At 43.4% G+C, this 26,932-nt stretch overlaps 1 protein-coding gene across 1 annotated transcript in view; it reads left to right on the top strand.

Annotated features, from left to right (window-relative positions):
* LOC311138406 (inositol 1,4,5-trisphosphate-gated calcium channel ITPR1-like) overlaps nucleotides 1-26,932 on the top strand; it is a 154,623-nt gene that overhangs the window by 103,804 nt on the left and 23,887 nt on the right. Inside the window, exons 41-51 of the mRNA XM_084173077.1 lie at nucleotides 569-704; nucleotides 2,145-2,332; nucleotides 10,984-11,167; nucleotides 11,559-11,812; nucleotides 12,415-12,615; nucleotides 12,981-13,091; nucleotides 13,618-13,713; nucleotides 13,846-13,989; nucleotides 14,186-14,293; nucleotides 14,656-14,848; nucleotides 24,569-24,691. Of these exons, the coding sequence (XP_084029203.1) occupies nucleotides 569-704; nucleotides 2,145-2,332; nucleotides 10,984-11,167; nucleotides 11,559-11,812; nucleotides 12,415-12,615; nucleotides 12,981-13,091; nucleotides 13,618-13,713; nucleotides 13,846-13,989; nucleotides 14,186-14,293; nucleotides 14,656-14,848; nucleotides 24,569-24,691 (1,738 nt within the window). The remainder of the gene's footprint in view (nucleotides 1-568; nucleotides 705-2,144; nucleotides 2,333-10,983; nucleotides 11,168-11,558; nucleotides 11,813-12,414; nucleotides 12,616-12,980; nucleotides 13,092-13,617; nucleotides 13,714-13,845; nucleotides 13,990-14,185; nucleotides 14,294-14,655; nucleotides 14,849-24,568; nucleotides 24,692-26,932) is intronic.

The following is a 26,932-nucleotide window of genomic DNA, read 5'->3' as shown; positions in this document are numbered from 1 at the left end:
TGCTACGTCTCGGGAGGGCAGGCCTGTCTGAAAACAGCTAGGTCCCAAACTCCCAAAGTGGGACGCAGGCTCACTTCTACCAGGGATAGAGATATAACAAGCTTGAAGACTGATTTTTACCTGTGTTATTGAGTGTTTATTCAATATGTGAATGAGAATATTGGGAGAGTAATAACAATATGGACATTTAGCAGATGCTTTATCTACAGCGGCGTAGGTGGCCTATGCTGATATCTAACCCATAACCCTGGTGTTTTCAGAACCCTATTCCAACCAAACCAAACTAGCCATCTGAACTCTAATCTTCATCCTTGCAAGACTATGTGGGTAACTTAGAGCAGTGCAGTTCATGCACACAATATTCATTTGGATTGGCTTGGCCTGAACCTGGCAAGTTACCATATGTCCCTTCCCTCTTCAAACCACTTTAATCAATTCAACTGGGCCTCATTGGTATGATGATGGATATATGTTGCTCATAATGTACACTGTATAATAAACTCCCTCTCAAGTCTCCTTCTCTCTTACATCATCACACTAATATACCTCAATTTTCCTCTCTCTGTAGGGTGAGGCACTGAGACAGATTCTGGTGAACCGTTACTATGGCAACTTCCATAGTAGGAGTGGTGGGCGGAGGGACAGCCTGACTGCCTTCAGCAACGGAACCCTGGTTCCAGTAGGGCCCAGCAAGAGCCAACTAGGTGAGAGCATCTCTCTGTCGCCTTGTTTTGGTATCTATATATAGTATATCTTTATCTGTCATCGCCTCTGTCTGTCCTCTTCTCTGTCTCTCTGTCTGTCATCTTATTTGTCTCTCTGTTTGTCATCTTGTCTGTCTGTCTCTGTCCATCCTCTTCTCTGTCTGTCTCTGTGTCTGTCTGTCTGTCTGTCTGTCTCTCTGTCCTCTTCTCCGTCTGTCCTCTTCTGTCTCTCGGTATGTCTGTCCATTGTTTTGGAAGAAAAGGTTAACTCTCAGGTAATTTTGATCCCATGTTGCAAAAATCACCCCACAATCAAATTAGCTTGTTTTGTACCTTTTTATGTAAGTTGTCACAAACTGTTGCCAGATACAGATGAACAAAAGGAACCTAAACTGTCAAAAAAGCAAGAGTTTCTTTCTAGTGCACACAGAAACCAAGCATGACAACGTTGCATACTCTTCTGTCCTAATTCTGAACGCTGGACCTCTGTCCCCTGCCAAAGAAAATACTCTTTATTCACATACACACACACACACACTATCATGCAGATAACGCAACTATGAGAGGTGAAAGTCTGTGTATGATGGATGGTGGTGGATAGGGAAGTTGATATTGTTCCCCTGCAGAACTGTCAAGGTTTCCCAAACAGACCTGCTCATTATCTCTCTGTTATATAACCAGGAGGCCTATCTCTACACACACAAACACACACACAAACATACACATAAACACACAGAATCCTTTACTGCTGAGCCGTAGAGATGTCTAGCTCTAGTCCAGCCCTGTGAATGTGAGCACACCAAGCACAACACTGTTATTTCCTCGTGATGAGCAGGTCACTGTGTGACTGATCTGACCACACTATTTCAAGTCAAAATATTGAGGCAATTTATCTCTTCACACAGCTTTTCTCATAGAGCTCAGTTGAGGAGAACTACTCTGGCTTTTTGGGGAATGAGGCCTGTTGAATAAACCATGTTTGCGCGTGTCTGTGGGTGTGTGCCACTGCTAAAGGCTGCCAAGGTGTTGTCAATGATACTGGTGTTAATCGCTCATGAGAAGCATAGTAGGCCCTCTTATACATTTCCATAGGAAATCCCCTCTTGATGTTTTCTTATGAAATAATGTTTTTTTATTTCAAATGTGGCTAAAACTTGTATTTACTCTCTAATTATATATGCAAGTACACTGTAAATTAACATGTAAAGGTTTCACAATGAAATACACATGTAGGCGACTGCCTGGATGAGTGCACTTTCCTATTTTGCGCTTTCCTATTTCGCCAGACATTCCATTGTGAATTAGTAATTTGGAGGTATCTATAGATGACTGTGGTAGTAAGATTTGAAACCTCTCCTTATCCTTATAAGTCAGTAGAACAGGGAGAACCACATTCATAATCCTGACTCTTGACCTCTCCACCCCTGTCCCTCCTTTCAGGTCTAGGTGGTCCGGGAGCCCTGAGTCGAGGGGAGATGAGCCTGGCAGAGGTGCAGTGTCACCTGGACAAGGAGGGCGCCTCCGACCTGGTCATCGACCTCATCATGAACACCACCAGTGACCGCGTCTTCCAGGAGAGCATCCTATTGGCCATCGCCCTGCTGGAGGGCGGGAACACCACCATCCAAGTGAGTCAGAGCCACCTGTCAATCATAAGGATGTGGGTTTGTCAGGAATGAATGAAGCCTAATAAATACCTGAATGATAAAACCAAACATTATTTAAAGTGCATTTCACTAACATAAACAACGTACATCATTGGTCCCAACTCCAAACACACTTCATAGATGAGGGAAAAAAAGAGGAAAAGATAAGTTGGATAGGGACATTACCAGGGTCTATCCAGGTACCGGCCTGCTCTGACCCTGTACAAGGCAGCCATTTTGCATTAGTCCACACCCCTGCCTGCTGCCTTAGAAGGGGTGGCAGGTAGCATCGAGGTTAGAGCATTGGACCAGTAACCAAAAGTTTGCTTGTTCGAAAACCAGAGCCGATAAGGTGAAAAATCTGTCGCTGTGGCCTTGAGCAACGCACTTAACCCTAATTGCTCCAGGGGCACTGTGCAATGGTGACCCTGGCTGTGACCACACTCCCTGCGTGTCTCTTAGGGGTGTTGAGATATGCAAGAAACACATTTCCATTACACACTTGTGTGTAACAGGACAAATATAAGCACCCCAAAAATTATTATTATTATAGAAGAGCATTACTCACCATGCCCCATAACACTGCCTTACTTCTCCTGACAGAGCTGAGCACACGATAAAGACAGAGTTCACTGTCAACTTTAAACAGTCCCATGAGGCCAAGGGGAATGATTGAACTGAAACTGTGAGGCACATGATCCCTGCTCCATAAAGCCCTCTGGATTGTTTACAAGGGAGAAGTATGATACTTCTCTGCGAACAGTAGATACATTTAATTACGTGTGTGCATATTATGTGTGCACAAGCCCGCTGCATTTATGTCTGCTATCAATCCGTCTGTCTGCTCGTCTGTCTGTCTGTCTGCCTGTGCTTGCGTAAGCGGGGGCAACTTGCATAATCAGATTAGGAGTGAGGAAGCCACTCTAGCAGAGATAATGTTCTGGCTTCCCACGGCTGCAGCATGTCTGCTTGTCTCCCTCTTTGCCTCCCTCCACGCCTGTTAGCCTGGCTGCTGCAGAGAGAGCACAGAGTATCACGTGACCAGCATTACATAAGGCCTGTGTGAATGAACAATGAGGAATGTCTCAGCCTTAAAAACATTCCAGCCCTCCCTCTTTCTCTCTCAACCCAGACTGGGTCATGCTGGGCCTCTGGAAGTGGGGCAGTAGGGAGAGAGGGAGGGGGAATGAGGGCAGAGAGGGAGGGAGGGAGGGATAGAGAGAGAGGGGGGGGGACTGGAAATAAACTGGAGCTCTTTCTTATTACATAGTTATTTTGTTCTGAAACACTGAGTGGAAATGTAGAGGGAGAAATACTGAAGTATTAACATTTAATGCTAAAAAGGAGAGACGTTTTCTCTTAAGCACGTCATGATTTTTAGTATTTTCTATACTATTCTACTGTATCTTAGTCTATGCCGCTCTGACATTGCTCGTCCATATATTTATTTATATATTCTTAATTCCATTGCTTAACTGAGATTTGTGTGTATTGAGTACATGTTGTGAGATTGTTAGATATTACTTGTTAGATATTACTGCACTGTCGGAGCTAGAAACACAAGCATTTCGCTACACCCACAATAACATCTGCTAAACACGTGTATTTGACCAATAAGATTTGATTTGACTTAACATACTGTAGCAGTTCATGAATGCCTACCAGCTTGCTAGGCTGGATAATTTGCTTCCTGACCCGGATACTTCAAATAACCGCTTGATGTCTCTGCAGTTGTCCTCTGGTGTTTGGACTGTCCTGTCTCCCAGTAGAGTATGAAACCTGAGGACACACTAGAACAGATCTTTCTTAGAAACCTCCACGTTCACTTTTCATACTGATGAGCTGGAGATTTTCTTTTTCAACCCTGCTCTTTGAACACTGGTCTTCGAAGATATATTTATTATTTTAATTATGATGAAAAAGGAATTTGTCTCTGAAAGAATATTAAGACTATACAAATAATAATGTACTTTTTTAGATTAATTTGCTGGAGTCCTGACCTCATATTATTTATATGAAACACAAACTAACAGCAATGCGCATGTTTGTTGGTGTACTAGCACTCCTCGTTTTCAATGTATCTTCTGTCTCTTTTTAAGAAGGGATCCACTCTGAGGTGTCTTATCTGTGTTGACGTGTCTCTATCCCAGACACCTGTTCTGGGTGGAAGCCTGAGATAGCACTCACATGGTTAACCATTACCTCCTGACCTACATACCACACAGAAATAAACCTGACCATGTACTCCCTCACCCACTCCCTCACTCATGCCCACATTCACACTCCTTACTTATTCACTCTCCTGCCAGCTTCTGGGCAGGCCAGGACTGACTGAGCAACTGTCTTTGTTCCTGGCTAACTTTATTTTCTTTGACCAATCAACGTGAGTCACTTTGCTGCAGGAGACATTAGATTGTTCCTGCCTGCCACACTCATCCTTCCTGTGACAGCTACTGCTGGGACAGAGGGAGGGAAAGGTTTTGTGTGTGTGTAGTTATTGTGTTGTGACGTGACATTTCTGCAGTGGTCGAGCACCTAACGTGAAACCACAAGTCATGCTGCTCGGTTGCCTTCCAGGAAGCATCCCTGGGCTGGCTGCACACTGAAAAACCAACGTCACACCAATAAAGGCTTATTTGTGCTAAAATGAATGGAAGGAAGTTAGTAAGTTAGGGACGGTGAGGATCCTCTCTGGATTTTAGTCCTGAGTTACTGTGTGGACTCTGTGTGAGGTTAGACTGTGTAAGGACAATAGACAAGACACAAGGTCATCTGTCCTCTTCTATTCTGTCTAGTCTGTGATTTTATTAAAGCTTCCATTGTCAGGGGAGGGCCAGAGTGACAGAGAGGACAGAGGATAGGGAAGAACAGTAGAAGATGAAGGAACAGGGAAGAGGAAGAGATAAGACACGTGTTCAGAGAGGAGGATAGCAGGAAGAAGGAAACGAGAGGCTAGTTTGGGGTAAGAGAGGACAAAAGGCTGTAAGTGAAGAAAATAATTAAGTGAAGAGAGAAGGCAAAAAGAAGAGAGCAGAGTAGGAGAGCTGCAATTCCAGTTAGTCTATGTGTGGCGCTGCCTGATGTGAATTAGGGAGAGAGAGAGAGGGAACGAGAGGGAGCGCGGTTATAAATAGCTCTTATATAACATCCCTTTGTTGATGCCAAGTGGCGGAACGGAAGGAGAGAAGGGAAAGCGCTGTGACCTTGTTTTTCAGAGCCCCCCACCTCGCCCCGCCACGCCGAAATCTCATTCCGCTAGGGGTTAGTCTCCATGGTTACAGGCAGGCTCTCTGTTTACCCAACACTCCAGGGGGCCCCTGAGACTCCCCATCCCTCACTTCCCTCTCTCTCTCTCTCCTCCGCCCTTCTCCTCACCATCAGTCCATTTTCTACTCCTCTACCACCATGTCTTACTTAACATCCCCAACATCAATCTGTCGAGCGTTGTCTCTGTTCCAGCACTTGTTTTCTAAGTCCGGTCTAAACACAGATGTCTTTTTAATACTCCTGCCAAAACAATGTACATCATATATCTCTATTGTACTAATGTCTTCTTATAATAGGGGGATGTTTCGACCAAGCTGAAATGCAGAAGAAACAAAGACCATTTTACTTCTACCAGCATGTTGTTGCAACGTGCATGGTTAGGCATTAACAAGTGTGTACAATGTGTGTGATGCATACAATGCAAGCCTAATCTGCTGCATTCAGACTTTGTTTTGAATCAATTGTAGCGAGGAAGATCCTTTAGGACCCTCTAGGATTTAGAAGAGCTCAGATCAAGTCAGTTCTTAGAAAAGGTCTAAGCCTCTTTGAGTGAGTGTGAGAGAGAATAACAATGATCCATCACAACCAAACTGTAGCGTGAACATTACCTCACAAAACTCCACCAAACCCAAGATACCCCCGAACATAGTAACCCTAACCTGACCCAGATCCCCAAACTCCACCAGGCCTGTTATCTATGCTACGGCAACAACACCAACTTTGAGTCCCATTTGCTCATAGATGGGGATGCCCTAGTAGTGAGAGGAAGCATGTTAACAGATAGGTGGAGAGGGAGTGGAGAATGAATGTGGTTATTATATAAGAGCAATGTAGTTTGAGAGAGTTTGTGAGAATGTAGTTTGAGAGAGTTTGCGTGTGTGTGACACAGAACATTTCACACTGTCCTCCAAAGCTGGTCTGTTTTGATGGAGACAGCTGACCAACATTTTAAGACATGGAGTGTGTGTGTGTGTGTGTGTGTGTGTGTGTGTGTGTGTGTGTGTGTGTGTGTGTGTGTGTGGCTGTATGATCCCTGTCTGCCTGTCTGTGTGTGTTATGTAAGCTCTCCAGGGTAGAGGCAGGAGGGGAGGAGGAGGGGGGCTGTGAAGAGCTCTTGTCTCCGCTAGGATCAGTGTAATCGCTGTGTGTGTTATCCTGGCCAGGGCCCTGCCGGTATAGCCTCTCCCCCCTCCTCCCTCACCCCCTCCCCAGGCTCCAATGTCCCACCCACGCCCGTGCGAGAGAGGGAGAAAGAGAGACGGGAAGGAGAGAGTTTTTTATGGTCTCTGGGAGGGAATGACAGGGAGAGCGAGACAGGCATGAACACTTCTGCCCCCCCCCCCCCAACACACACACTTCTGTGGGTTGCCAGATTATGAGGTTCAGTTAAGCCCCCCTCTGCCTCTGCACTATCCACTCTATCATCAAGTTATTTATTGCACTGGATCTTGCTGGATAGCACGCACGCTCCCCCACACCACTAACACCACCGCTCCTCTCCTCTCCTCCACCCCATACCCCCTCACCCTGACTGGTGGCAGAGGGTGTACGTGCGAGTGGTCTGGTGCACAGTGGTAGGGGTGGGTGGGGCTGGGGGCTTTGGAGTCTGCTGCCCAGGGGACATAAGTACACAATGATGTCATTGTTGATTTGGAGTAGAGGAGGGTATAGGGAGAAGTCACTGATTTGGGTTTAAGATGGGCAGATCTGCCACTGGAAGACCTGATGACACAACATAATATTGTTTTTATTCAGACTGAGGAAAGACAGTGCTGGCTAGATAGTGTTATCAGATCACTAAACTATAGATATACTTTTTGATAGTAAGTCAGTAATGTACTATCCCGTTAAATTAATTAAGGTAAAGGTTAGCTGACCCAGGGCTGTTTACCAAGGAGGAGTGGCACATTTCGTTCATTTCACGTCTAACATTGTGTTACTGAACGCCCTCCTGCCAGCAAGCCTTCCATACACATCTCTCTTTTGAAATACGACATAACATGGAGTTTGTCCATTTTGTTTAAACTTTATTCAAACTGATTACAACTAGTTATTTTTCAACCTCTCTTGTCAACACGCATGCATGCACGCACACATGCTTAAACCAGCTCTAAAGCACACAAACACTATCCCAGTTTGAGTTCACACCTAACCTAGAAAAAAGGCTAGTTGTGCAACAAGCTTTTAGAGCTGGCCTAGATACCAGCTCTGATAACATTACCTCCCCCTTCCTCACCCGGTCGCCCCCTCGCTCACTCCGTCCCCATTTCTCCTTACCTCTCTTACTCCATTTCCATTTCTGTAGCTCAGCTGGTAGAGCACGGCGCTTGTAACGCCAAGGTAGTGGGTTCGATCCCCGGGACCACCCATACACAAAAATGTATGCACGCATGACTGTAAGTCGCTTTGGATAAAAGCGTCTGCTAAATGGCATATTATTATTTTATTATTATTTCCATTTCCCTTTCTCATTTTATTTTTTGTTCCTCTCACCCCTTTTCCTCTCCCTGTCTGTCTTTCTCTCTATCTCTCTCCCTCCCTCCCTTATTCCCTTCCTCTCTCCCTCTTTCCTCCCTCTCTCTATCTGTGTAAGTAGGGCACACTTCTCCCTCTCGTGTCATATTCACCCTGAGCAGTGGGCCTGTTCTGCCACTGGGTCAGAGTCTCTCCTCCTCTCCTCTCCCTCCTAGTAGACTGTGACCAGATAACAGCTCTTACCAAAACAACACCCCACCCCCCCACCCCTCTGCTCCGGGGAAACAGGACAGCACAGATCTCATTACAGTCAGGGGTTAGAATGTGCTCCCATTTAGCTTGAATGTGACACCCTCAGAATGTAGAGTCCAAGTCCAAACTGTGGTCTCTCCACTGAGGTTCTGTAATAACATGAGATAATAATAATAATAATAATACATTTATTTTTTAAATCGTTTTAAAAACAAAATAAACAAACTATTTAACAAAACATATGTATGGATCTGGCAGTTCTTTGGCGATGGTCTTCCACAGCTTTAGATGATAGGCAGTTCAGAAAGGTAGTATCTTGATGGCACAGTCAAAGCCTTAACAGGGTTTTTTCCTTCCCCTCTTTAGTGTTTGCTGAGGCTGACTGTGGTCATGGTGTAATGGTGTTTCGCATGCATGGGCACACAGAGATCGAGAGAGAGTGATAAAGAAAGAGGGTGAAGTCCCATCTTGAAACACGGTCTTGTGTTGTCATAGACCAGGGATTTATCAGCTAGTTTTAGCCGTGGGACGACTTCTTCTTGAGCGGATGGTCGGAGGGCCGGAACATAAGTACAAATAATTTGTAGACTACAAATTGACCGCAAGAAGCCTGAACAGATATAATATTTGACTAAAACATAATAATTTCAAACCTTGCTTACATTTGTATACGACGTCTCTCTATTATGCGTGGGAATATATACAGTACCAGTCAAAAGTTTGGACACACCTACTCATTCCAGGGTTTTTCTTTATTTTTACTATTTTTTATGTTGTAGGATAATAGTGAAGATATCAAAACTATGAAATAACACATATGGAATCATGTAGTAACCAAAAAAGTGTTAAACAAATCAAGATATATTTTATATTTGAGATTCTTCAAAGTAGCCACCCTTTGCCTTGATGACAGCTTTGCACACTATTGGCATTCTCTCAACCAGATTCATGAGGTAGTCACCTGGAATGCATTTCAATTAACAGGTGTGCCTTGTTAAAAGTTAATTTGTGGAATTTCTTCCCTTCTTAATGCGTTTGAGCCAATCAGTTGTGTTGTGACAAGGTAGGGGGGTATACAGAAGATAGCAAAGAGAAAAGACAGTCCATCATTACTTTAAGACATGAAGGTCAGTCAATATGGAACATTTCAAAAACGTTTAAAGTTTCTTCAAGTGCAGTCGCAAAAACCATCAAGCGCTATGATGAAACTGGCTCTCATGAGGACCGCCACAGGAATGGAAGACCCAGAGTTACCTCTGCTGCAGAGGATAAGTTCATTAGAGTTAACAGCCTCAGAAATTGCAGCCCAAATAAGTGCTTCACAGAGTTCAAGTAACAGACACATCTCAACATCAACTGTTCAGAGGAGACTGTGTGAATCAGGCCTTTGTGGTCGAATTGCTGCAAAGAAACCACTACTAAAGGACACCAATAATAAGAAGAGACTTGTTTGGGCGAAGAAACACGAGCAATGGACATTAGACCGGTTGAAATCTGTCCTTTGGTCTGGAGTCTAAATTTGAGATTTTTGGTTCCAACTGCTGTGTCTTTGTGAGACGCGGTGTGGGTGAACGGATGATCTCTGCATGTGTAGTTCCCACCGTGAAGCATGGAGGAGGAGGTGTGATGTTGTGGGGGTGCTTTGCTGGTGACACTGTCTGTGATTTATTTAGAATTCAAGGCATACTTAACCAGCATGGCTACCACAGCATTCTGCAGCGATACACCATCCCTTCTGGTTTGGGCTTAGTAGGACAAGCATTTGTTTTTCAACAGGACAATGACCCAACACACCTCCAGGCTGTGTAAGGGCTATTTGACCAATAAGGAGAGTGTTGCATCAGAGGACCTGGCCGCCACAATCCCCCGACCTCAACCAAATTGAGATGGTTTGGGATGAGGAAATGCAGCCAACAAGTTCTCAGAATATGTGGGAACTCCTTCAAGACTGTTGGAAAAGCATTCCAGGTGAATCTGGTTGAGAGAATGCCAACAGTGTGCAAAGCTGTCATGAAGGCAAAGGGTGGCTACTTTGAAGAATCTCAAATATAAAATATATTTTGATTTGTTTAACACTTTTTTGGTTATTACATGATTCCATATGTGTTATTTCATAGTTTTGACGTCTTCACTATTATTCTATAATGTAGAAAATAGTAAAAATAAAGAAAAACTCTTGAATGAGTAGGTGTTATTAAACCTTTGACCGGGAGTGTACATTACCAGAATTGCCCTTGTAGCCGCTGCGGAAAGTGAATACATTTATGATATGTACTTGGTGGTACTGTATACACTGTAGTGCAGACCTGTCTTATTTGGATCAATTTGAATTACCTGAACCTTTGTTTAGCAAAAGGGCCATTTATCAGATGCTTTTATCCAAAGCTGTCTTACAGTTATCACATGTATTTTTACCATGCGGGAATCAAACCCAGAACTGTGGTGTTGCGAACACTATATGCTGCAAGTAACCAACTGAGCCATCAACAATAACGCCTATTGTACTCGATTTGGTAAAGTAGGCTACACACAACATTACACAAGCATTCACATGACGGAAATTAACGTTCCATCCTTGTAACCTTTTGTTGTAAATAACGTTAATTCCCAGTAACTTTTGTTGTCTTCCTTTGTACTAGCGTTCCTTCTTCTGCCGCCTGACGGAGGACAAGAAGTCTGAGAAGTTTTTCCGTGTGTTCTACGACCGGATGAAGCTGGCCCAGCTGGAGATCAAAGCCACTGTGACGGTCAACACCAGTGACCTCGGCAACAGAAAGAGGGACGAAGACGCCCCCGACAAGGACGTGCCCGTCCGCAAGAAAGGTCAGAGGTCAACCTCTTTTGTCAGTTATTGAATTGAAAGAGAGTAGGATGAAGTTACCCCTAGACACTGATCTAAGGTTAGTTTTTCTCTGAACACGTTAGCAATAAATACTAGCTGCCATGAAGAAGTCTTTCTTTTATCCCCAGTATCTAGTTTGGTGATAATTGTCCTCTGTAGCTCAGCTGGTAGAGCACGGCGCTTGTAACGCCAAGGTAGTGGGTTCGATCCCCGGGACCACCCATACACAAAAAAAAAAAAATGTATGCACGCATGACTGTAAGTCGCTTTGGATTAAAGCGTCTGCTAAATGGCATATTATTATTATTATTTATTATTTATAATATATAGACTTTGTGGCCTGGTTCCTTTGTCCTCCATGTGTCTCTGCAGCCAAAGACTCAGCAGTGGTGGTGACAGAGGAGGCGAGAGAGCAGCTGCTTGAGGCCTCGTCGGCCACTAAGAAAGCCTTCAACTCGTACCGCCGTGAGGCCGACCCAGAGGACCACTTCTCGGTGGCTGACGGCACGCCCAGCACCGGGGACAAGAACCAGGAGGACGGAGAGATGAGCTTCATCATTGTCATCATGCAGCCTATCCTGCGCTTCCTCCAGCTGCTCTGTGAGAACCACAACCGAGACCTGCAGGTCAGTTATTCAGCCAGCACAACATCAGGGGAGCTAGCCCTCACAGCTAGCCTCTTAGCAGGACAAGTCTTATTCTATGGCAATAGTTATGAACTTCACCACTATGTCTTTAGGTCGCAGTGGTGTATTGTGTAAGTCGCTCTGGATAAGAATGTCTGCTAAATGACCAAAATGTAAATGTTAGGACTTCTGCGTTGCGTTCTACGAGCCATTTAGTATTGCTGTGAATGAACATGAAGAGTAGTAGAATAAACACGAAGTGCGTAGTCAGTACCTGATATGGGTTTTCTCCCCTGGGCCAGAGGTGGTGGAAGGATCATCAGGAGTAATGAGATGGATGGTTTTATACACTAATGGAGTCCTGGTGGTCCCGTCTCTAATCTAGCTGTTAGCTCAACACTATGGCGCTGATTACCCAGTGACTCATGGATGGATATTCTCTGTTTTTTAAGGAGTCAGGGTCATCCTGTTCTCATTTTGATGTTACCTGAAAAGCTCTTCAGTTCAGAGTCACACTTTTAATACAAAATGTAATGTATTTTTTTCCTATGTATAAAATGTGCATACTGCTGTGTTCCTACCCTCCCTTGGTCCCACTCCAGAACTTCCTGCGGTGTCAGAACAACAAGAACAACTATAACCTGGTGTGTGAGACACTGCAGTTTCTGGACTGTATCTGTGGCAGCACCACAGGAGGCCTGGGCCTACTGGGACTCTACATCAATGAGAAGAATGTGGCTCTCATCAACCAGACAGTGGAGAGCCTGACAGAGTACTGCCAGGGACCCTGCCACGAGAATCAGGTACTGGGATGGGTCTTGGCCTTTAGAACTACAACTAGCTATGGGCCCTTGTCATTAGAACTAACTAACTATGGGCCTTTGTCATTTTGTCATTAGAACTACAAACAGATACAGTCCCATAAGAACTAGCTACAAGCACATATGCATACCATAAGAAGCAGTTATGGACTCCTATCTTGGGTCCACTTCTTTTTTCATCCGTACTAATAATACTGTCAATGGATGGGTTGAGAGGGCCCTTACATGTATAACTAGTGACCTAGTGTAGTCCTTTGCAGTGCGTTCCTTTGCAGTGTAGTCCTTTGCAGTGTAGTCCTTTGCAGTGTAGTCCTTTGCAGTTAACTTAACTTCTTGTTTCCTTGCAGAACTGCATCGCCACCCATGAGTCCAATGGCATTGACATCATCATCGCCCTGATCCTGAATGACATCAACCCACTGGGGAAGAAGAGGATGGACCTGGTGCTGGAACTCAAGGTGAGGCCTCCCTCTCACAGGCCTATAGGGCTCTGGTGACAAGTAGTGCACTATATAGGGAATAGGGTGCCATTTTGGACGTAGGCTGGGTCTCCACACTGGACCTAGTAGTAAAGCTACTTTACCCCCTGCTCTAGTAGCTACTCTATCCCTGAGTGGAACTTCACAAACAGTGTGCTGCTGCTTTTGAAACCTAGACAACTCATTAATCTCTCCTAAACTAGCTCCTTTGGTGCCAAACCAAATATCTGCATATTGCATTTTCCCCCTAAGACTTGTGGATTCTGCCTGTTTTCTTTGGAAGGAGGAACAGAAACAGCTTAGAAAAGATAGAAAAGATTTTATCTTCAACTTTAGACGTATCTCATGACTATGTCATAATGGTTTGTTATCATGTAATCTTTATCTCTGTTCTTTCCCTCTTTCTCTTTCTCTCCTTCTCTCTCTCTCTGTAGTGTTTTTAGTGTAATGAGGATGTCTTATTAAAAACAAAACGTTTAAAAAAAAAAGTGTATCTCTCTCTCAGAACAATGCCTCCAAGCTGTTGTTGGCTATAATGGAGAGCCGCCATGACAGTGAGAATGCTGAGAGAATCCTGTACAACATGAGACCTAAGGAGCTGGTGAGCCCGTTGTCACCACAAGACTATGTGTGCATACAAGTCCCCAAAAGTCTCAATTGCCCCCATGAGTCTCCCCCCACAGGTATAGAGCATTGAAGGTAATGGTTGTCTGGGTGGTGGTGAGGTCCTCAGGTGGAGGTGATCAAGAAGGCCTACCTGCAGGGAGAGGTGGAGTTTGAGGATCCCGAAGAGGACGACGACAGCGGGGAGGAGGAGGAGCATGATGCTGCCTCCCCCAGGAACGTGGGCCACAACATCTACATCTTGGCCCACCAGGTAGAGCATTTAGATACACATAGTTTTTTGGATAACCAACCATTTGATCCACAATTGATTGAAATTACATTCAACTATTGGACGCAACCTTTTGATCCAACCATTTGAGGTTCTCACACAACAGAGTCAGATGCAGTCTCGCCTGATATACTTCTCTCGAGCGATTTGACCCCTTATTTGACTTTGACCCCTGTAGTTGGCACGCCACAACAAGGAGCTGCAGGTGATGCTGAAACCAGGAGGGACCAACGGAGAGGGAGACGAGGCTCTGGAGTTCTACGCCAAACACACTGCTCAGATAGAGGTCAGTGACATCAGCCAAACACACTCACACAGTGTATCTTTAACTGTCATTGACAAACAAAAAATGCTTTTGCCATAGTGCAGTGTTTCATAATACTGGTCCTGGGGACCCAAAGGGCTGTTAGTGCTAGGGCAAAAACCAATATATTCACCCCTTTGGGTCCCCAGGACCAGGATTGCCATAGAGGGATTTCAGTTCCTCTTAATCTGATATGGCTTAATGGGAATTCTCAAAAGCCTGGAGCTAAATTACACTGTCCAGCCACATGAGTGCTCTCCAACCAGGGGCTTGGTGGCTGGTCCACTCCACACCCATAGAGCTGACTGTGACTGAGTGTGTTCCTGTGTGTGTCCTCCTCCCAGATTGTGCGTCATGACCGCACCATGGAGGAGATAGTGTTCCCTGTGCCCAACATCTGTGAGTTCCTGACCTGTGAGTCCAAACTGAGGGTGTACTACACCACTGAGAGGGACGAGCAGGGCAGCAAGATCAATGACTTCTTCCTCAGCGCAGAGGACCTCTTCAATGAAATGAACTGGCAGAAGAAACTACGAGGTAGCTAGCTCTTTCAAATGGCTTCTCAGAATGGTTTAACTCGTTTATATTACTCTACTTCCTCTGACATTTGACTGCATTAACTGGATGCAGTCAAAAGAAAACATTTGTAATAAAAAGTTCACAAAAATATATGAAAAAATTGCCAAGTGGTATGTTATGCCAAAACTTCGTAGTGATTCCTAGTGAACTAATGATGTGACCCAGAGGAGCTGTCGCAGGGCTAGTATTAAGAGAGCCAGTGTCATCCTCTCACTGTTTTGACAGAAGTTAGCGTTTCACTATTGGGTAATTCCATTTGATTTCAATCACTTTTTGACAGCATCCCTTTTGATTTAAACAAAACTTTACATACACGTTTGCCCATGGAAGAAGTGGTCAGAAAGTGACTTTTTGGACCTGAATGCCAAAACATTCAGGAGATAAAAGTGCTCAAAGTTGACCCATTTTGCATACCATACCATGAGACGTCTTCATCACTAGAAAAGATAAACGTTTAAGTTTGATATAATGTAAAAGCTTCCAAGCAGGGTTGTCAAACAATTTTATAATTTCTTTAAAAAATATATTTTAAAAAATGACAGTTTTAAACCTTTAAATGGATACTTTGGATTTTGCCAATGAGGCTCTTTATCTACTTCTCCAGAGTCAGATGAACTCGTGGATACCATTTTTATGGTATCCACTGGAAGTCTATGGGTATCGACTAGCATTCTAGCAGATACCCATAGACTTCCAGCTAACGTTAGTTAGCATTGGCTCGCAAAACTACCTCCAACTTCCTTCATACTGGACACAGAGACATAAAAATGGTATCCACGAGGTCATCTGACTCTGGGAAAGTAGATAAAGGGCCTCATTGCCAAAATCCCAAAGTATCCCTTAAACGTCAGTTTTCTAAAAACACTTAAATTCCTATATATTTTTTATATTTGCATATGTTGTAGCTTAGACCCTACTTTACATTATCTGAGGTTTTTGTGTTGTGCCCACCATTGGTTGAGACACAACATGCGCTCTAGCCCTTCAGACAACTGCAATTTAGGTGGTACACCATTGAAATGTAAATGTAATTGACATTTTTACTTAATTAATTACTACGACAAAGATGGCCGCCGGTCCACCCACCGTTGAATGTCAACGTAAATGGTCATGTCTATTCTATTATCTATATTTCTATGATTTCAATAGGTTTCCTATGGAGGATTGACAGTATATACACTGCTCAAAAAAATTAAGGGAACACTAAAATAACACATCCTAGATCTGAATGAATGAATGAAATAATCTTATTAAATACTTTTTTCTTTACATAGTTTAATGTGCTGACAACAAAATCACACAAAAATTATCAATGGAAATCAAATGTATCAACCCATGGAGGTCTGGATTTGGAGTCGCCCTCAAAATTAAAGTGGAAAACCACACTACAGGCTGATCCAACTTTGATGTAATGTCCTTAAAACAAGTCAAAATGAGGCTCAGTAGTGTGTGTGGCCTCCACGTGCCTGTATGACCTCCCTACAACGCCTGGGCATGCTCCTGATGAGGTGGCGGATGGTCTCCTGAGGGATCTCCTCCCAGACCTGGACTAAAGCATCCGCCAACTCCTGGACAGTCTGTGGTGCAACGTGGCATTGGTGGATGGAGCGAGACATGATGTCCCAGATGTGCTCAATTGGATTCAGGTCTGGGGAACGGGCGGGCCAGTCCATAGCATCAATGCCTTCCTCTTGCAGGAACTGCTGACACACTCCAGCCACATGAGGTCTAGCATTGTCTTGCATTAGGAGGAACCCAGGGTCAACCGCACCAGCATATGGTCTCACAAGGGGTCTGAGGATCTCATCTCGGTACCTAATGGCAGTCAGTCGAGGCTGTGTGGCCCCCCAAAGAAATGCCACCCCACACCATGACTGACCCACCGCCAAACCAGTCATGCTGGAGGATGTTGCAGGCAGCAGAACGTTCTCCACGGCGTCTCCAGACTCTGTCACATCTGTCACATGTGCTCAGTGTGAACCTGCTTTCATCTGTGAAGAGCACAGGGCGCCAGTGGCGAATTTGCCAATCTTGGTGTTCTCTGGCAAATGCCAAACGTTCTGCACGGTGTTGGGCTGTAAGCACAACCCCCACCTGTGGACGTCGGGCCCTCATACCACCCTCATGTAGTCTGTTTCTGACCGTTTGAGCAGACACATGCACATTTGTGGCCTGCTGGAGGTCATTTTGCAGGGCTCTGGCAGTGCTCCTCCTGCTCCTCCTTGCACAAAGGCGGAGGTAGCAGTCCTGCTGCTGGGTTGTTGCCCTCCTACGGCCTCCTCCACGTCTCCTGATGTACTGGCCTGTCTCCTGGTAGCGCCTCCATGCTCTGGACACTACGCTGACAGACACAGCAAACCTTCTTGCCACAGCTCGCATTGATGTGCCATCCTGGATGAGCTGCACTACCTGAGCCACTTGTGTGGGTTGTAGACTCCGTCTCATGCTACCACTAGAGTGAAAGCACCGCCAGCATTCAAAAGTGACCAAAACATCAGCCAGGAAGCATAGGAACTGAGAAGTGGTATGTGGTCACCACCTGCAAAACCAGTCCTTTATTGGGGGGTGTCTTGCTAATTGCCTATAATTTCCACCTGTTGTCTATTCCATTTGCACAACAGCATGTGAAATGTATTGTCAATCAGTGTTGCTTCCTAAGTGGACAGTTTGATTTCACAGAAGTGTGATTGACTTGGAGTTACATTGTGTTGTTTAAGTGTTCCCTTTATTTTTTTGAGCAGTGTAATTTAAAACAACAAATATTCCCATTCAAGTCCACATTCTCTGATGTGTGGACCTCCAACCATCTTTGTGGTACCAATTGAAAGTGGACATTTAAATTGTATTTGCATTTTAGTACATTTATAAACCAAAACAAGAGACCCACCCAGTATTCAAGAGCATATTGTGTCAGCTGATGGCGGGCACAACACAAAAAACCTTGGATGATGTAAAATAGGGTCTAAGCTTCAACATATGCAAATATGAAACAAATCTGAGTTTAAGCGTTTTTAGATGGTTGACGTTTGTTAAGAAATTACATAATCTATTTTTTTTATGTTTTTTTAAAATAAAAATTATCAAGTAGTTTGACAACCCTGTACGTAAGCTTTTAAATTATATAAATCTTAACCGTTTATCTTTTGAATATCTTGGGGTGTGCAAAATAGGTCAACCTTGAGCACCTTTATCTCTTGAATGTTTTAACATTCAGGTCCAAAAAGTCACTTTCTGAGCATTTCTACAATGGGCAAATATGTATGGAAGGTTTCGTTCGATTCAAAGGGGGTGCGGTCAAAAAGTGATTGAATTGAAATGGATTTACCCTAATAGCTCTTCTTTCCACTGTCTGTCTGTCAGTGGGCTGTAGGGGCTTTCCACTGAGCCGTGAAACATCTGTAACTGTATGAATCACTACTAAGTGCACACACACACACACGCACACACATACACACACACACACACATGCCTAAACACTTTTTCCTCACTGTCAGACAAGCGAGAAAAGTCCCTCTCATCTAGTTCTTCTTTTCCAATTAAACCAAACTGAATCAGAATAGCCACACCACAATTGCGTCTATAAACTGTGCCAACAGGCCAGATTGACTGTCAGCTGTGGGGAGGGTACAAGCAGTCTCAGCACAGGAAAGGTTACAGTGACATGTCTAAATGTTGTGCTCCTCACCGGTGTCCTAAACCAACATGAACCGCAGTAAAAGTATCATATATGTTCATTGAACATTTCATTCTATTATAAGAATGTATTTGTAATTTAATACTGAGCTGTTCTATTGTTGCACACTTACAGTACGAGGCACTGATACACTGTATCATACAGCGCTCAGCCACACACACCACTGGCCTCCAGCTATACAGTTGACGTCGGAAGTTTACATACATTTAGGTTATTAAAACTCGTTTTTCAACCACTCCACAAATTTCTTGTTAACAAACTATAGTTTTGGAAAGTCAGTTAGGACATCTACTTTGTGAATGACACAAGTAATTTTTCAACAATTGTTTACAGACAGATTATTTCACTTATAATTCACTGTATCACAATTCCAGTTGGTCAGAAGTTTACATACACTAAGTTGACTGTGCCTTTAAACAGCTTGGAAAAGTCCAGAAAATGATGTCATGGCTTTAGAAGCTTCTGATAGGCTAATTGACATAATTTGAGTCAATTGGAGGTATACCTGTGGATGTATTTCAAGGCCTACCTTCAAACTCAGTGCCTCTTTGCTTGACATCATGGGAAAATCAAAATAAATCTGTCAAGACCTCAGAAAACAAATTGTACACCTCCACAATTCTGGTTCATCCTTGGGAGCAATTTCCAAATGCCTGAAGGTACCACGTTCATCTGTACAAACAATAGTATGCAAGTATAAACACCATGGGACCATGCAGCCGTCATACCACTCAGGAAGGAGACGCGTTCTGTCTCTTAGAGATTAACGTACTTTGGTGCGAAAAGTGCAAATCAATCCTTGTGAAGATGCTGGAGGAAACAGGTACAAAAGTATATATATCCACAGTAAAATGAGTCCTATATCGACATAACCAGAAAGGCCGCTCAGCAAGGAAGAAGCCACTGCTCCAAAACCGCCATAAAAAAGCCAGACTACGGTTTGCAACTGCACATGGGGACAAAGATCGTACTTTTTGGAGAAATGTCCTCTGGTCTGATTAAACAAAAATAGAACTGTTTGGCCATAATGACCATCGTTATGTTTGGAGGAAAAAGGGGGCACTTGCAAGCCGAAGAACACCATCCCAACCGTGAAGCACGGGGGTGGCAGCATCATGCTGTGGGGGTGCTTTGCTGCAGGAGGGACTGGTGCACTTCACAAAATAGATGGCATCATGAGGAAGGAATATTATGTGGATATATTGAAGCAACATCTCAAGACATCAGTCAGGAAGTTAAAGCTTGGTCGCAAATGGGTCTTGCAAATGGACAATGACCCCAAGCATACTTCCAAAGTTGTGGCAAAATGGCTTAAGGACAACAAAGTCAAGGTATTGGAATGGCCATCACAAAGCCCTGACCTCAATTCTATAGAAAATGTGTGGGCAGAACTGAAAATGCGTGTGTGAGCAAGGAGGCCTACAAACCTGACTCAGTTACACCAGCTCTGTCAGGAGGAATGGGCCAAAATTCACCCAACGTATTGTGGGAAGCTTGTGGAAGGCTACCCGAAATGTTTGACCCAAGTTAAACAATTTCAAGGCAATGCTACCAAGAGTGTATGTAAGCTTCTGACCCACTGGGAATGTGATGAAAGAAATAAAAGTTGAAATAAATCATTCTCTCTACTATTATTCTAACATTTCACATTCTTAAAATAAAGTGGTGGTCCTAACTGACCTAAGACAGGGAATTTTTACTAGGATTAAATGTCAGGAATTGTGAAAAACTGAGTTTAAATGTATTTGGCTAAACTGTATGTAAACTTCCGACTTCAACTGTACATACTACAGGATATACAGAGCCTGCTGTACAGTTTCATACCAATCAGGGACAACAGTAACAATAACCAAGGGTCAAAATAACCATTGAACAATAACAATATAAAGAACATTTTGTCAGGAAATGCAGCTCTGTCTCAGGTTCTGCTGTGGTGCAGTGGTTGCACAGCCTTTCCTCTATAGGGAGCCAGGTTTTCCTGTGTCTACCCTTCTCAATGGCAAGGCTGTGCTCACTGAGCCTGCACTTTGTCATGGTTTTTCTAAGGTTTTGATCAGTAACCATGTTCAAATAGTTAGCCATGGTGTACTGTCGATTTAGGGCCAGATTGCACTGCATTTTACCTTGTGCTTGTGTTTCCCAATAAGCAATGTAGTTTAGAACAGGTTTGTGAACTCAGCCCCAGGACCAGCTGGATGAGGGGACTCTTTTCTTTGCTCAGCTCTTGGCATTGCAGGGCTTGGTAATGATATGAGAGCGGGGTCACTGTATTTTAGATGCTTCATTGCTCTTTTTTGAGTTTTTATTATTAGTGGATATTGACCTAATTCTGCCCTGCATGCATTGTTTGTAGTTTTCCTCTGGACATGTAGGAGAATCTTACAGAACTCTGCATGTAGGGTTTCAATGGGTTTTTTGTCCCATTTGGTGAAATCTTGGTTTGCAAGTGGACCCCACACCTCGCTGCCATAAAGTGTACAGTGATGGAAAAAAGTATTTGATCCCCTGCTGATTTTGTACATTTGCCTACTGACAAAGACATGATCTTTCTATAATTTTAATGGTAGGTTTATTTGAACAGTGAGAGACAGAATAACAACAACAAAATCTAGAAAAATGCATGTCAAAAATGTTATATTGATTTGCATTTTAATGAGGAAAATAAGTATTTGACCCCTCTGCAAAACATGACTTAGTACTTGGTGGCAAAACCCTTGTTGGCAATCACAGAGGTCAGACGTTTGTTGTAGTTGGCCACCAGGTTTGCACACATCTCAGGAGGGATTTTGTCCCACTCCTCTTTGCAGATCTTCTCCAAGTCATTAAGGTTTCGAGCCTGACGTTTGGCAACTCGAACCTTCAGCTCCCTCCACAGATTTTCTATGGGATTAAGGTCTGAAGACTGGCTAGGCCACTCCAGGACCTTAATGTGCTTCTTCAGCCACTCCTTTGTTGCCTTGGCCGTGTGTTTTTGGGTCATTGTCATGCTGGAATACCCATCCACGACTCATTTTCAATGCCCTGGCTGAGGGAAGGAGGTTCTCACCCAAGATTTGACGGTACATGGCCCCGTCCATCGTCCCTTTGATGCGGTGAAGTTGTCCTGTCCCCTTAGCAGAAAAACACCACCTTAGCATAATGTTTCCACCTCCATGTTTGACGGTGGGGATGGTGTTCTTGGGGTCATAGGCAGCATTCCTCCTCCTCCAAACACGGCGAGTTGAGTTGATGCCAAAGAGCTCGATTTTGGTCTCATCTAACCACAACACTTCACCCAGTTCTCCTCTGAATCATTCAGATGTTCATTGGCAAACTTCAGACGGGCCTGTATATGTGCTTTCCGGAGCAGGGGGACCATGCTGGCGCTGCAGGATTTCAGGCCTTCACGGCGTAGTGTGTTACCAATTGTTTTCTTGGTGTCTATGGTCCCAGCTGCCTTGAGATCATTGACAAGATCCTCCCGTGTAGTTCTGGGCTGATTCCTCACCGTTCTCATGATCATTGCAACTCCACGAGGTGAGATCTTGCATGGAGCCCCAGGCCGAGGGAGATTGACAGTTCTTTTGTATTTCTTCCATTTGCGAATAATCGCACCAACTGTTGTCACCTTCTCACCAAGCTGCTTGGCGATGGTCTTGTAGCCCATTCCAGCCTTGTGTAGGTCTACAATCTTGTCCCTGACATCCTTGGGGAGCTCTTTAGTCTTGGCCATGGTGGAGAGTTTGGAATCTGATTGATTGATTGCTTCTGTGGACAGGTGTCTTTTATACAGGTAACAAGCTGAGATTAGGAGCACTCCCTTTAAGAGTGTGCTCCTGATCTCAGCTCGTTACCTGTATAAAAGACACCTGGGAGCCAGAAATCGTTCTGATTGAGAGGGGGTCAAATACTTATTTCCCTCATTAAAATCAATTTATAACATTTTTGACATGTTTTTCAGGATTTTTTGTTGTTATTCTGTCTCACTGTTCAAATAAACCTACCATTTAAAAATTATAGACTGATCATTTCTTTTTCAGTGGGCAAATGTACAAAATCAGCAGGGGATCAAATACTTTTTTCCCTCACTGCAATTGGTTCAATGACACATTCAATTCGTTTTAGCCCTATTTTAATAGGGATTTCAATTTTAATTCGTTTTTTAATGGCGTAGAATGCCTTGCGTGCTTTCTCTCTCAGTTCATTCACTGCATCATTAAGGTGTCCAGTTGAGCTTATTTTTAAACCTAAGTAATTGTAGTGTGTGCAGTACTCTATATATTTTGTACCAATTGAGAACTTTAGTCTAATTCCCTGAGATCTGGATCTTCTCTGGAAAATCATAATTTTAGTATTTTGGGGGTTTACTGCCAGGGCCCAGGTCTGTCAGTACTGCTCTAGTAGGTCCAGGCTCTGCTGTAGATGTGCTGTAGGTGACAGCAGGCATAGGTCATCTGCGAAGAGCAGACATTTAACCTCTGAATTGTGGAGACTAACACCAGGGGCTGAGGATTTTTCTAAAATAGTGGCCAATTCGTTGATGTAAGTATTGAAGAGTGCAGGGCTCAGATTGCAAACCTGGTTAAAGAATTCAGTTATTTTCTTGCCAATTCTGATGCTGCACGTATTGCCAGGGTTGCAATACTGGCAAAAACACATTGATTTCATTATGTCATATGTTTTACCCCCTACACCACTTTCAATAACTTTGTAGAACAGTCCTGTATGCCAAATAGAATCAAATGCTTGTTGGAAGTCGATAAAGCAAGCGTACATTTTGGTATTATTTTGGTGGACATTTTTATCTATCAGGGTGTGTAGGGTGTAAATATGATCGGGCGTGTGATGTTTTGGTATAAATCCAATTTGGCTTTTACTCAAGACATTGTGCTTAGTAAGGAAGTTTAGAACTCTTACAATTAGAATACCACAGAAACCTTCCCCAGGTTACTGTTCACACAAATGCTTCTGTAATTGTTAGGGTCCAATTTGTCTCCGTTCTTAAATATTGGGGTTATGAGTCCTTGATTCCAGATGTCAGGGAAATAACCTACACTCAGGATCAAATTAAACCGTTTTAATATAGCCAATTGACATTTTTTCACTGGTGAATTTGAGCATCTCATTTAGGATGCCATCAGGTCTTCATGCTTCTTTTAAATTTGAGGGCCTGAAGTTTCTTATAGAGCTCCTGGTCAGTAATGGGGGATTCCAATGGATTTTGATTGCCCTTTATAGTTTTTTCTAATCCATTCAACTTCTCATGAATTTGGCATTGTTCTGCGTTTGTGTCAATTTGAACGGTGTTGTAGAGTGTTTTAAAATGGGTACTGCTATATGTCACCATTTTAATCGCAATTTTTTGTTGTTGTTGCCAGAGGTTGTTTGTGTTTATGGACTCCTCAATTAGTGTCAGGTGCTTGCTGTTGTACTGTGCTTTTTTGGTTCTGACTGTACGTTTATAGAGTTTTAAGGTCTCACAGTAATGAAGGTGTAATTCACCGTTATTTGGGTCTCTGTGCTTTTGGTTTGATAGTGTTCTAAGTTTTTTCCTTATAATTTTACAATCTGCATCAAACCAGTTGTCATCTGTGGTCTTTTATTTTATTTATTTTTTAATCAATTTCAGTTGTGCTTCTTTTGCCATTTGCCTGAATATATAGTTTATGTTTTTTACTGCTAGATTGATGCCTTCTTTACTGTGAGTGAATGTGTTATCCAGAAGTTATCTAAGAGTGTTTGGATATTTTGGTTACTGGTTGCTTTCTGGTATTCTTCTGTGCTGTTTTGGGACCATCTGTATGAATTTCTGATGTTGTACAGCTTTCTCTCTCTCTCTCTCCCCTCTCTCTCTTTCTGTATCACTCACTCCCTCTCTCTTTCCTTTCTCTCTCTCTTTTCTCTCTTTTTTTCTTTTTGTCTCTCACCTCTCGCTCTCTCTCTCTCTCTCCACCCCCCCCCTCTCACTCTCTCTCTCTACCTCCCCCCCTCTCTCTCTCCTCTAGCCCAGCCCGTGTTGTACTGGTGTTCCAGGAACATGTCATTTTGGAGTAACATCTCCTTCAACCTGGCCGTCCTCATGAACCTCCTGGTGGCCTTCTTCTACCCCCTGGAGGGGTTGCGTGAAGGTAAGTCACCTGCTAGCGACCCTGACCTTCGACCTTTACATTTTTTACAAACTTTACAGTAATGTACTGTTAAACCAACGTTTATTTGGAAGTATGTATATTTATTTACAGTAGCTTACAGGTAACTGGCTGCAAGTAAGATACTGTAAAAACGACAGGATTTTATTAAACAAATGAACCATTGTCTACACGCACTGTAGCTGGTCACTAGGGACATCATCTGTATCTTCAATCAGTGCTTAGACTATTCCCTGTACATGAAGGAGTTAAGAGATTTCAGGTTTCCGCTGTTTCCATTGCCGATTCTTTCATGTGTGTTGATGCCATGGTCTGTTTATGTGGGCACTCCGGCCCCGGCTGTGTTCCCCTCAGAGAGATCAAGCATGTTTGTATGTCCCTTTGAGGTGCTGCTGTAGAGCATAGGGTCAGTGGAAGGTTGCGTGAGCCGCACACACAACACTGAGGGCTGAAAACAGGAAGAACAGACGGCTCAGGTCTCTTTGGTATGATCCAGCCCAGTTGCACTGTATCACTTGGACTTCTACATGTATCTCAGTGCAACTGGATGGCTAAGATTTTCTCCTTAGTGCTCTTTTGTAGGTGTTCCTAAGTGTTTGTAACACAGCTACTTTTGCACTATGAACATTATGAGTGCACAACAACAGTAAATATTTCCAAACAGTGCACCAGTAAGTGCAGGGCATTCTGATCTTTGTGGTTCAGAAATACAAATATTTTAATTGTGACATTTTGGCCTCTGGAAAGTCACCCACAATCCTTTGCCTGGCATTCCCTTCCTAAACTCCCCCTGACCCAGTGATCTCCTACCTTCCTTCCCCTCTGACTTATTGCCCTGCTGAAAAAACCCAGCATAGACTGGTGACTAGCCTTCGTTGTGTTTTCACTGGTGACTAGCCTTTGTTGTGTGTTTGCTGGTGACTAGCCTTGGCTGTGTTTTGGACTCTGGGCGTACCAGCATATGCTGGTCACCCGCAAAACCAGCATCAAGTCACATTATGCTCGCTTGCCAAGTGATGTCTCATTCCTATTGGAATCCAGCCAGAGTGGGGATATCTAACAATTGGAACTTTGATTCACCCAAAATATGCATTCAGAATGACTACTAGGCATAGAAAGTGAATGAATGAGACAACCTAAACTGGAAGAACCATTTCAGTGACGGGTACAATAAGTCCAACTAACAAATTGGATTAGTTTAGAAAAATGTGTGTTATTTATCTTTGTTTGCCATAATATCAATTAATTGATTACTTAATCAATCAATGTACATGCAAAAACACAGCTATTGAAACAAATGATTCTACAAATCAAACTGCAATAGAGCATGCTGGGAAATATCATAATGATGGGCATGGTTTTGCAGACCAGCTAGACCATGCTGGAGCAGCATACACAAAATATATTTTTTAGGGGTTCTTTGTCAGGGGTGAGGGTGATATGTATAACCATTATTATTTGTATATTATTTATTTTTTTGGGGGGGGGTTCTTTACTGCTATGATGGTTGTGAAGAACCATCCTGTTATTTCCCTCTCCACCATATTTTCCTTTTATGCAATGAAATTCTACACTGTTAAAAAGTTCCTGTAATTTATGGTACACTACAGGCTACTGGTTGCACTGAAAGTAAGGTAAACAACAACAAGTTACTGAATTTTTACAGCTGAATAAATGTGTTGTTGCTGTAAAAGGTTAGTATGCTGCTGAATGCTGGTTACTTGAGACGATACCTCATTTGGGATTTGAATTCACAACCTCTCGGTTGCTAATGACCAGAATTTCCTGCTACGACACCAGGTCTGTGGGTATTACAAAGATTGCCCACACATTTAATGGCAAGAATACATTTCTGCACTTTGTTAAAATGTGCCCAGAATCAAGTCAATAATTGTCAGATTATCTGACAACACCAACGTAAAAATAGCAGTGCTCAGGGACACTTGACGTAAAGTGTGCATAAATGCTTTGGGGATTTGAACTTGCAAGCTTTTGGGTGGAAGTGCATTAATGTTTTAGCAGTGCCACCAGGCACATCTTTATTACGAAGAATGTATAACCACACACTCTCAATATTAGGATACAGTTAGGGTACAGTGTTGTTCCCTGCGGTACAAGAAGGTCAAAGGTACACATAAGGTACCTTCAGAAGTACACATAGGAACTTGCATGTTACTGGTCAGTTCCTTTTAGGGTACATGTGTGGATAAGCTAGTATAATGG

Source organism: Coregonus lavaretus (assembly GCF_964263955.1).
Source record: "Coregonus lavaretus genome assembly, chromosome: 12".
NCBI classification, from domain to species: Eukaryota; Metazoa; Chordata; class Actinopteri; order Salmoniformes; family Salmonidae; genus Coregonus; species Coregonus lavaretus.
This window is presented reverse-complemented; position numbering and strand designations above follow the sequence as displayed.